At 37.5% G+C, this 12,868-nt stretch overlaps 1 protein-coding gene across 1 annotated transcript in view; it reads left to right on the top strand.

Annotated features, from left to right (window-relative positions):
* The window catches only part of IQCM (IQ motif containing M), a 101,166-nt gene extending 90,949 nt beyond the window's left edge, over nt 1–10,217 (top strand). The window contains exon 12 of the mRNA XM_051618275.1: nt 10,120–10,217. Within this exon, the coding sequence (XP_051474235.1) occupies nt 10,120–10,217 (98 nt within the window). The remainder of the gene's footprint in view (nt 1–10,119) is intronic.
* The last annotated feature ends 2,651 nt before the right edge of the window (nt 10,218–12,868 follow it).

Genomic DNA, 12,868 nt, shown 5'->3' with positions numbered 1-12,868 from the left:
AGCAGAGGTTTGGACAAGATAACCTGCAAGGATCCCTTCCAACTTCAATCATTCTGTGATTCTGTGAGCTGACAAGAAAAAAAGAAAGGCTTCAAAATATTGTGATGGTCCTGAAAGAAGTGAGCTCCCTACTGTACCTTTGGCAAGGATGAAGTAAAGGTTTCGGGAGGCTATCTCAGTAACGATGAGTGGAAAAACTCAGTTTCTACTCTCAGTCTACTTTTTGAGGGTTGGAGAATGTGCCCAGCAAATATTGGGGCATGAAAAATAGACTCAGTCATGGAAGTGGCATCTGAATAACTGTCCAATCTGCAATTCCAGTGACTTTTCCCTTTCCTCAAATACCATTACCTTCCATTTTCCCTGTTAATAGGGAAGGATCATGAATTGATCTACAGATTTTGTGTAGAAACTACTTTAACTACCCTATTTATAGGGCTAAATGTAGACCATGAACATAACAGTATTTGAGGTCAGCTAAAATAAACAAAGTGTGAGAGACTTACTGTGATTTAACCCAGTCTAACAAATTTTTAGCTAGTTGCATTACATCTTGCATGACTTATAACCATCAGAGTAATTATGAAGACAACTTTTCATCCATTAGTAATAATAGCCCTAAAAAAAAGGGAGGATTTGTACTGGGCTGCCATTTCAGGAAAGACAGAAGTTACTGCCACAAGCCTCTGTTGTTAGCATAGAAGTTTCCAGTTTTCTGCCAGTGGATGTCTGATGTCATAATTGTACAGATCACCATGTTTAATCTTCATAGCTTCTCAGAGAAGAATTATTCTAGATAAATTTTTGTGTCTATGACAGCTGAAAATACAGAGAAAAATAAAATTTAAAATCCCCCAAAGTGTAAAATATTTTATTTATGCTTATTTATATAGGTCAGGTAATTCTGACAGAATACTTAAATGATTTTTCCCAAGATTCATCCATTGATAAAATAGTTAATCCTTATAGGTCAAAAGACGTCTTTTTCCTTAACTTTGTACTGGCTTTCAATGGATGAGGAGTTTTTTGTACCCAGATATAAATAGTAATGAAAAACGTGTCTTGGCAACTTTGAAAAAAATGCAAAGAGATTTAATTGAGTAGTATGCATTACCTCTTAAATTCCTGAGTTAAGATTTTTATTTCATCATTTCCATTTTATCACCTGACTCCCTGGCCTCTTTCTCTTAAAGAAAATGTTGGCTTTTCAGGAAATTATGAGCTTTCTTGAATGGTTGGAATTTGAGTAAAGGCTGCGTAAGGATTACTTGTATGTGAAAGATTTTATAGCAACAGCCTTCCAGATGTGTGGCTCTGTTTTCATGTTTCAGGAGTGTTTTATGAATACATGATCTAATATTCTGTTGTGAAATTCTAATTTTCTTTCTCAGTTTCTCAGAGTTCAAGAAATTTTTGCTTCAAATGCAGCAGTAGAAATAATATTGTTCCTTAGCAAACAATCTTGGACAGATTGCAGAAATCCGTTAAATATTAATTCCAGTAAGGCTGAATATTCAAGTAAAATTTATTGCAATTCTACTTAAAAACAATTTCACGTTTATTTAAAAATGGATGCAATTAAATGTATAGAAAACGGTAAGCACTATTCTAAATAATACAGTGAAGCTTGTAGTAATTTAATTGTATAGTTGAGGGCAATATAGGTACAAACTTGAGAAGAGAAGATCATATGTACTTACATATAGGCATATATATGTGTGGATGTGTACATCTTGCACACACACATTGGTAGCCAGTCTTTGGTAGCCATCCTACAGATGTCCTATCTATGCTTGTCCAGATTACTGGTCTTCTGAATTCTGGCATCCATGAGCATGAACCTGTTGGCATCCCCATTTCCTCGTATGTGGGTTTTAGCAGCACAGAATTATGATTGGGTGTGTGTTGATCCAGACTGGTGCCTGAGCTGGACACTGGGGAAGCTGTTTACTGGAGCATGGTGTAGCATGATAAATTAGCAAGAGAGTAACCTATGCAGTGGCTATGTCCTCAGTGATTATTATTTGAAACAGTAAAGAATTGAGAATATTAGGAAAGAATTATGGTGCCTGTTCTCCATTTACTGCACAGCTTTTTAAGATAAATAAACCTGTTTGATTTATTTTTTTCTTCCTCAATCATATTTCTCTCTGTCCTTTCTCACGTGGCTCATCAGCCATGTGGATATTTTGCAGAAAGATTCAAGACAGATACCTGAGTAGGAACGGAGAGAGAACTCAGTATAACTATTTCTTACTTTCATGTGTGTCTTTTCTTGTTGTATATTTCCCCTCAAGAATATTCACAGGGTGGGAGCAGCATAAGGGCTACTGAAAATATGTAGCAATGTACTGCATACTTCTTATCCACATTAATTCAAGACAAGCAGCATTTGGATGAAAAATATCCCTCAATATCAGTACTAAAAAAAATGGAAATACAAGATGAGCAGTGCAGTATTTGTTTCAATGATCTTAGCATAAAGTTCAATGCACTGCAAGAAACTATAGCATAAATATTCAGAGGTATTTAGTTTCCTCACCCTGCACGTGAGAAGGTTCAAGTGAAAGCTCTGTATGATGGCTAATGGGCAGTTCCAAACCAGATAGGTATGTAGATGCTTTTTCTAACTCCTGGTTGGAGAGTACAGCCACTGTGAGGAACTTCTTGCTGTTCATATCCAAAGTGGGACTAGGTATTAATCTTAGTATTAAAGTCTGGTGGGAACCTGAATGCTTCTATGCAAGAGCAGCAAGCGGATTGAGACCTAACCCACCTGCACAGGTACTTTGCCTGCCCATGATATCTAGGAAATCAACAAGTGCAAATATGCTCTGATGAGAAGCTGGCATGTTCTGCTATGGCAATACCAAAGCCCTTAGTGGGTTCATGCCTAGTTCTGCCTCTTTGTTGCAGTGCATAACTAGGACCTTTTCCTATGTTTCCTATTCTTTCTTCTAGGAAGACCTGTTGCTATGACCAAACTCGATCACCATTTCAAGATTTCTGGCACACGTGTAGAATAATTTTGGTTGGAAAAGACCTTTAAGATCATTAGGTCCAGCCATTAACCTAGCATGCTGCCAAGTCCACCACTAACCCATGTCCCTAAGCACCATATCTACAAGTCTTTTAAATGCCTCCAGGGATGGTGACTCACCCACTTCCCTGGGCAGCCTGTTCCAGTGCTTGACAATCGTTTTGGTGAAGACAGTTTTGCTGATACCTAATCTAAACCTCTCCTGGCACAACTCGAGGCCATTTCCTCTTGTCCTATTGTCTGTTACTTGGGAGAAGAGACTGACACCCACCTTGTTACAGCCTCACGTAGTTTCTTCTATTATTGCAATTATATATATCCAAAATACCGAAGCCCAAAATCATCCAACGCAAATGCCCTTGCAAATGAACCCTCTACCCACATGGAGTGAAAATACCCAGCCTTATATTCACAGTCTGTAGCCTGGCACTGATTCTATGTATGAGAAAGCTTACTGCAAGACCAAAATCAAATTATCTCTGTGTTCAGCAGATAGTTAGCATTAAATTCATCCCTGCACCATCTAATTTCATTTCCAGATTTTTGCATAGTTTATCTTAGTTAATGAAGACTGTTGACACAGCAGATCATGTTGTGCAGAGAGGAAGTCAACTTTAGTAACGGTAAAATGATTGTCTTCAAAACACTTCTGGGCAGAATGACCTGAATGGAATAACAAACCAGACTTCTAGCTGAAATCCATATTAGAAAGCTTTATGTTAGTGTTAGGGTATCAGTGTTGCATTGTCAAAGAAGGGGAAAGATGCTAAGAATGTGAGAAAGGCTTTATTTTGTGAATCCTTAGTTCTTAAAGAAAGAAAAGTAGCATATGAAAGTAATTTTTTTTTCATAATTGCAAACTGCATGTTCATGTCAGTATATCCAAGTGCATTCACAATGTGGTTTATTCTAAAAGTAACCATATATTTATACTAAAGCATTATTTCAGTAGTAGTTTTATGTCAGAGAATCCAAATTTGAACCTTGTGAAGTCTGAGGTGTTTCTAGTAATTTACACAAGATTTTCTCTTTCTATTTCCTTCATGCTTGTTTCAAGGGCTTTTATTTTATTTTATTCTGCAGAAGATTGGACCTCAATATTACAAATGTTTTCATTGGGACTGTGTACATAAGATAACTAAGGCAAGATACCACCTGGGTAACACTGCTTGCTTTGAGTGAAACATACTCCTAGGACAAAGTGCCAGGACAAACTGTTCAACCTTTCTCTCACCTGAGTACCCAAAATATGTCTGACATGCCACTTTGAAACTCATGAAATCACTTCAAAGACAACTTGAAGAAAAGAGTTAACTACTTGTTACAGCCCCTGTGGGCCATCCCATAAAGCTTGAAAGCCCAGAGTAGTTTTGCTTTAGTTTGGTTGTGAAGAACGGCTGGTACAGGGAGAATGTGAATTTTTATTCATTATATTACCTGTATATTAAATTACAGGGAAAGTATTCCAACAGCACTGTTATTGTACAGCATAACTTAGTAGAATATGTGAGCAATAGCACTTTCAGCACCAATAAAGAAAGTGAAAGTAATGCCTTTCCATCCTCTAACCAAGGTTTAGTCCCACACCAGTAGGACCACCCTTTATTGGCAAATGCAGTCATGTCATGTGGCATCTGAGAAGCTTAAATACTAGCCAGTCTGTGGCTTTTTCTTCTCTCCTTAATACGCAGAGAATTACCCTTGTGAAGGACTTAATAAATAGAAAATGTAATGGCTTTGCTTTAACTACACTAAGCCTGTATTTTTCTCCTGGCAACAGTTTTAAATATCAGTGCTGCATCCACAGTAAGTGTGAATTCCCTTGTGTAAATCCCATTACAGTTAATAGAATTTTAGTTTTACTGCTTAATAAAATTCAAAGTGGATTAATTTTTGAGAAATATGTAACCAGCCATAATGCACAGAACACAATCCCCTATCAACACACATATACTGTGGCTAAGATTTGGGAAGCACTAATGAACATATGATGAAGCTGCTTTGTATTGTATGTAGAGAAAATATTTTCAAGTTTGTACCTCAGCTAATATTTTAGTATTGTTTGTCTTTTATAATTTGTTGCTTTCTTTTGTCACTTCTACTAGTTTTGAAGTTATATTCTTCCAGCTTTAGTGCTTCTGGATTCAAATTAATAATGAATGATTAGAGACACCAGCTTTTCCAAGCTGTTAGATTATAATGCAATTGTATACACATAGAAATTACTGGACCCATTGGGGGAAATCAACAGTGAGACAGCTGGTACTCAACTGGACGTATTTTAAGAGAATCGTAGATTCATACTATCATATTTTAAGAGGACGTCCTGACTTTAGATCACATACATAACACTGTACATATTCAGACTTAGTGAATTTGAAATTTGTTTATACTAATAGCAATAGTTTTCTTTTAAAATTGCCATATTTGTTTCTCAGGATCCTTCAGACACTCAGGTCGCTTAAGTTGCCTTTCTCCAGGTGCTGTTACGTTGGATTTACCAAATGTAAAAGACATGCTTAAAGTAAAAGAACACTTTTTCATTGAAGGCAGGCAAACTTCCTTAAGTTTTGGTCATTGGCGCTGCTCTGAAGTCAAGGGGAAGCTGTGTCCCCATCGGCTGGCATTCTTTCCCTTGACCTTCTGTGGGAAAATGCCATTCTTCATGGTGGAGGGCCGACTCTTGCTTCTCAATGCCAAGTTTAGCTAGCAGAAGTGGACAAAAGTTCTAAGCTTTCTAATGCTCACCCATCTCTGCATTTCTTCTATAATTCTTTGCTTTTTCCCATTGCTCACATCCCTCTGTACATCTCACTTCTCATATTTGTGTTGCTGGTGTGGTAACTTGGGAAACTTGCCTATGTATAAATGTAAGCTGCAGCTAAGGTTGTGAAACAGCAGACTATCTGATCATTATTTATATTCAGGAGACTGACCTAAAATGTCACAAGTTTCTGTATTTATTATGTCAGAGAATTCCGTATCCAATATAGGTATTTTTTTACTTTACATGACATTCCTGTAACTCTGCCTGTGATCTGAAAGTCAAGCTGTCATCTACTTTTAATGAATTTTTTGCAGAAGAAATGTGGGTTACGATATTGCTGCTAGCTTGAGTGAGGATAGGACTGAGGCAGTTTTTATAGCTCCATTGCTTTTGCAAAAAGCTGAAGTGAAAAAGGAAAGTAAAAAAAGGAAAAAAACCCAACACAATAAATAATTTTTGTTATAAAAATAAAAAGTTATGATCCTAAGTGGTTACAGGAACACCAGTGGTTCAAAAATAAAATATGCGTCTTCATAGTCCTTTTTAATGACTATAACTGTACTTTTAATGCCTAATGGCAGTAAAAAGATGCAATAGCATCCATCTAAACAAACAAGGTGAGTTACGCTTCTCTAATGCACATAATATCTTAAAATTGAAAAGCAACTCACATATGATTCATTCATGCTAACAAGAATTAACTAGGAAACTCAAAAGAAGTATCACTCCAGTTTTCAGCCTCTAGCTTCCTTCACGTGGAAGGATACAAACAGACCTTGTTTGCTTTACTTTCCAGTGTTCCAGGTCATGCTTGATTTAATCTTTAATTTCTGCAGTTTTCAGTGGCTAGCTATGCAAAATCTAAATACCTGTGTTTGTGATACTATCTAAAAATGCTTTTCCTTAAGAATCATTTTTCGTCTTAATCTTTCCTCAGTGACTAGAATTTGCAGCTAAATTTGCAACCCACCGTGTGACAAAGTTGTGCAATCCTTTCGTTATTGAGCTTGGAGTAACTTTGCCCAGGATGAGTTAGACTGCTGCACCTCTGATGCTGAGCAACGTAATGTGTATTTACTGCTGCATTTTTAACACCAAATGACAGCTATTTATTTATTTATTTATTTATTTATTTTAAAGCAGATAATTAACAGCTGCGAAAGGATTCAGTATTATCCTATTGTTCGAGATGAGGAAACTGAGGCAGTTGACAGCTGACCAAGGCAATCTGTTACAGTGCACTACCACAGTCACATAGTGTATTTGAGTCATTAGCAGATGCAAAAATTGACACATCAAAACCATTTCACTTAAATGACCTGGTTTAGACTTTCCTAATTTCTTTGCTCACAGGAAAAATATTAGGTGTCACTATGTCATTGCAATGTGTCATTAAGGAGTTGTAAAGCACCAGCATCTGCTGTGGGAACGCTCCAAGTCAATTTTTAGGTAACATGGATTTCTCTCAGAGGGCTGACTTACAAGGGCTTTTAGTTTCTCTGCTCAATAAGTATCTTGAAGAGTAATTGTGAAGGATAATTCGTGTGGTCAGTTTTCTGTTGGTTTAATGACATGCTGGTTCTTGTTTGGTTTTTGTTTGTTTGTTGGTTGGTTTGTTTCTTGTTGTTGCTCTTTGTTTTGTTTTAATTAAGTACTTCTGCAAATGTTTCCTGTACTTCCCATTATCCAGTCCCAATTCTGACACATCTCAGTGCTGATGAATCTCTAACAATCTTCAAGTACTCTATCCAAAAAGGAGAGTTTTGGTGAGACAGTCTTCATGTGCAAAACCAGAAGAGACCAAGTGCATCATGCAGAGGAAGAAATCAATTTCACTTCACCCTTCTTATTTGGACTGTTCACTAAACTATCAAAGGTCCATTTTTCTTCTTTACTAGAGAAGAATAGGTAAAAACAAAGTTTAAATATGTGTACTATTTAAATCTTTATTTGGTAATGGATTATTTTATACAATTCAGTTCTATGGATATGGGTGTATTTTCCACAGATCCTGCTAAGAGTTTGCATTCTGGGGCTTCCTGCTTATTTCTTCCAGCTGCTTCTTTTTCTTATCCCTTCTGTTGTTATTCTACTCCTGTCCCCTTGTTTTCACTACTGGTGGAGGAGAAGCTTTGCTAGACTTTGAAATCATAATATAAATGGTCTTGGCAATTGTTTCTTTCTATACTCTTTATAATTATTGTCCAGTGATGCCAATGATACTTACCAGTTGGAGACCATCACTGAGGACTGCATTGCTCAGTCAGAATGTTGAAGGTGAAATAATCTTTTAAGAGGATTTGTAAGGAACATGCCCAACAGCAGAAGTAACACAGTGGCCAAAATGGTGCTGGCTGTGCTGACCAGAGTGATGCAGGAAGACAAGTCTTTAGGTCTTCATTTCCTGCCTAGTCCCTAACCTACCCCACAAAGTCTGTCTGCAACACAAAGCTCCCTGCCAGTCTCACCTTGCAAATTCACCATCAGCAATAATGGAATTTGTGAGGCTTGTGGGGGTGTGGTACTGGTTAAATGCACAAAATGGGGATATGCATGCATATGTCTGTGTGCATCATTTTGAATCCTCTGTTGTATTAATGACACATAGTTGTCTTGTTGTTGTTGTTTCTTTGTTTGTTTTTTTAAAAAAAGGTTGTTTCATGTCTCTGGAAGTCGTTTGACTACCTGTTACTCCCATAGCATTAATCATAGTCTTATCAGAAATGGATCGGTCCTTTCTCCCTCAAAAATAGCAAATGGCATGAAGGCAGTCAAGTGCTGTTTTCTTACATGTGAAAGTATTTGCAGAACAAAGTCCTTTGTTTGTTTGTTTGTCTCTTTGTGTGTGTGTTTATTTTCTCTAGTTTTGGAACATACTAGAAAGCATCCTGCTCTTGTTATTTCTTTTGAATAGCCTATTTTCTGTAGAAAGTAATATCCACATGGTAAACTCCTATTAATCAAAACTGTGCCAAGTATGTGCCATTTTAAAGCTAAATATATGTTATTTTATTTTACTTTAGGGCAAGCCAAAATACATACCAAGAGCATAGCTCTGGATGGTGTTGGTCCTATTTTCAAATGATTATTTACCATGTGAGGCACTTCTGTGCGACAAGCTGAGTTGGTAAGGGGCTGCTTTATGAATGCAGTACAGAAAGCAGTATTTCTTCCTCCTCTTACTGTGAACTTATCTTTTAGCTGTAAAAATACATATTTTTCTATTCCTGGTGAAGCATATGAAGAATGACCTTACATACCTAATGCATCATACCTGGCTCTGCAGCACTCTTTCTCACTTGCATTGTAGGATTGCTTCTTCAGGGGACATAAAGATTATGAAAAAGTGTTCAGTTTGGGGGAGGTGTTAACACTTAGGAGCTTCTATGTCAACTCTTATATCCTTCTGTAGATACAACTGGCTGATGCACAGGAGTGTATTTTTGGTCCTATTTTTGTCCCCTCTTGATGGGTAGTAATGAGTCTTCCCTCTTGTCATATGCTGGTGACATTTTTATTCCTTGGCTTGGTCAGGGTTAAGAAATTTCTTAAACAAGTTCTCCCATTCCTCTGCTATACATCAAAACAAAATTCCACATCAGGCCAGCATTAATAAAATTGGAAGGTTTCTGGAGATGCAGGACCACATGGTAAATATCTTCTTTTTCTATGATTTTGCTTTATAAAATGTTAAAAATTGGTCTTTCTTTTTTTGAAAGGATTACATTTTACATATCTGGATCAACTTTTCAAAAAAATAAGAAGATTTACTGAGCAACTGTGCTAGCAAATGCTAAAAACTCAACATTACAGCATGGCCAAATTAAGGATGTGCTATGAGGTTTAGAGATTAAAAAAGTTGTATGAAGAATTGAGAGTAATCCCAAACTGCAGTAATTTCTCTTTGACCACACGGTAAACAGTTCTACATGACCTGCAAATTTACTGACTTAGAGGAAACCAGTAATTGAAACTGGGAATAATTTAGCAATTTCACTTCTTACTTAGACCCTTGTATTGAGCTTTGTCTGCAAATACAACATGGTTCCATAAAGAGAGTCAGGTCAAGTCACTGTGGCTTATATTTTATTTATTTAGAATATGAGCTTAGTCTCCGTGAAACAGTCTGAAAGTTCATCCTAGATTTTCTGAATAATCTCATCTAGGAAAAGACAATTATCAGTCTTCTTCTGAGAATGTATTTGGGGGCTTCAGAGTTGAAATGTCATTGGCTTTTATTGTCAAACTTCTAATTATTAAACTTCTCATACCCTTCTAAATATATTTTTTTTTTAATTTTTTTTTATTGCAGCACCTTCACGTCGAAAGTCAAAGAAAACTGATTTCCAAGTGTCAGCTGCACTAGTAGCTTCTTCAATGAGAGAGAGGAAAGAAAAATCAGTTCTGTGATCAGGATTTCTGGTATCACTGGATGAAAAGTAGCTGGTGAAGTCTTTAGAAATCAAGTTTCAGTGTAGAGACACTCTTTTGTAGTGAAAGAACATTACATTTGAGAGTAAATACGACACAGGACTCCTTCATGTTGAAGATCTCCTTCACAAGGACAAAAAAATAAATGTGAAAATCCAACAGTTTACGTAACTTTAGACCTTTTTTAAAAGCATAGGTATCAATTTGCATATGATAGGATGAATCAGTGTGCAATATACATAATGGATTCAAAATGCAAAACACAATTGACATAGTAACATAGTAAATTTAAAAATGTAAAACTGTACCAACCCATCACTTTCCTAGGGAAACATATAAGCCAGGGGTTTTCTTTTTTTAGGTTTTTTGTCTTTAACCTGCATAAGGGACACATTTTTATTCTGGCAGTCTACCTGTAAATAGAGGCAATGTCCTTCAGTAAAAATTCAGTAAATATTTCAGAATTTGGGGCCTAAAAGAGTAAATGGCACCTCTATTTTTTCTCAATGGGTGCAGTGTTACCTCCATCCCTGAAACTGCCGTAAACCAGTTGTGCAAAGTATTGAGGACTGCAGGCAGGGCTTGTTTATTTTGTCCTGTAAAGACAGCTGACAACTGATGCTAGGAAACCATTAAGGGACATTATTTTCACAGAGTTTTCTTCCCTGTTGCCACACAGGCACACTATCAGCTGGTTCAGCATCCAGCCCAGCTGGGGGTGAGGGGCAGTGAGGACCCTCTAAAACAGATGTGCTGCTTGGGGAGAAATGTTTGTCCACTGCCAGCTGATGCCCTTTAGGAGTTTCCAATTGTCCATCCCCAGCTGTTCATGCCCCTTTGGCCAAAACAAGGTGCTTAAGCATCTGGCAGAAGGAAGTAAATAAATTATCATTTTTGAGATTAAAAATTACCTACCAAGTTATCCATTAACCATAGTGCTGCTGATTAGTTAGAAGGCATAAACATGTTACATATGAACAACTGATGCTGCAGCTTTGAGGGTAAACTGGATGCAGAGGAAAATCTGGAGAAGAGTTGAAGAAATTGCTGCTGCAAGGATTCTGCCTTCTTTCTCTCAGTGGAAATAGTAGGGTAATTGGAAGGCTTCTTCTCTCCTTTCCTTCATCTTTTTTAACACAAATGTAACAAATAATCTTTTGAATAGATGCTACTGCAGGATGTACTCTGTCTCTGTCCAGCTGTTAGAAGGGAATACACATTCCCCTTAGTCTGTTTTTCATTATTTTAATGATTTTTATTTCCTTTTATTTATTTTTTTCTTAGAATTTTTATTAACTAAATTTTTTGCTAATATTTCTATTATTTTCTAAACATTCTTCTGTCATGATCTTGACCTCATGAGAAATAGTGAGCACCCTAAGTAAAGTAACATTAACCTGAGTGGTTTATGCTCCCTCATTCTCCCCAGACAGCAAGCACACATCCATTGTCTGTTACCACTGGCAGACCTTTGTGTACAGTTCACCAGTGATTCCCCTGCTCCTCCACTCCTCATGGCACCTTAGTGTGAAACCATATCAAGGACCAAACCCAGCTTTGCTCTTGTCTGCAGCAGGCTGGTCACCTCTCTCTGCCTTGCCAAACTCTGTTCCAGCTGTGAATCCATCAGCATCCACTTTTAGGAGTAGCACCCAGCTTACCTTGGGCAGGCAGCTACCCTGTCCCCACTCTGCCCAGCCCTAGGGGGAGTGTGGCTGTTTGTCCAGCTGTGCCCAAGGGAGCAACAGCCCCCAAGCCTCCACATCACCTGGCCAGGGGACTGTGGCATTGCGGGCGTCGCGCCCCCATCCCCAATTCCAAACCTCACTGGCTCCATTACAGTAAATGCAGTGACTTGCACTTCCAATTAATGTGCCCTGGCCATTTTTCTATGAAGCTTACAGTTGTTTTGATGTTTCTTGGTACCAGCTTTCTCTCCACACCTCTTTGGAGGAATGAACTTGTGTTTAGTGGAATATGTCACTCCAGATCTGCAAAAGACAGTGTAAGGTCAGTGAAGAGAAGCCTTCACTTTCCAATAGTCAGTTTCTATGTATAAATTGGCACTTGATGCTCATCAAAGAACAAAAAATATTGGATATGCTCTAAATGTTCATTGTATTTTTGAGCCAACTACCTGATGGAAGTCATCACTTATATGTAAATGAACTGTCAATGGCTTGCCTCCGTTGGCAGTCGTTGGACTGTGAAGGGTATGTCTTAATAAGAACCAAAGCTCTTCACAGACTTTGATTTACTGGAAATAAAATAGAAAAGTCCTCTGAGACTACAAAGGACACTTGTTTCAGATAAAATGTCTAGACAGTAGCAATATATTTGGGGCTTTTATTATAGCAAAACTGCAAATTAGAATAGAGTGCTGAGAAAGTTCCTGTGACCCAGCTGAGTTCAAAAACACTGTTTCAGACTGATCCTTGAAACATTTACACTCAAATTAAGTTCACGAACATTCAAAAAGGGGCAAGAAAGATGTGCAAGGTCAACGTTCAGGTTTGCTAGAACTCTAGAGCTGCTCAGATTTTACATTCTCTGACAAGGAGGGATTTGCAATTCAGCTGTGATTTAATTCAGTTAAAGAAAACACAAATCATGCATTGTGTTTCACTGCA

This window comes from Apus apus, chromosome 4, assembly GCF_020740795.1.
Source record: "Apus apus isolate bApuApu2 chromosome 4, bApuApu2.pri.cur, whole genome shotgun sequence".
NCBI lineage: Eukaryota > Metazoa > Chordata > Aves > Apodiformes > Apodidae > Apus > Apus apus.
This window is presented reverse-complemented; position numbering and strand designations above follow the sequence as displayed.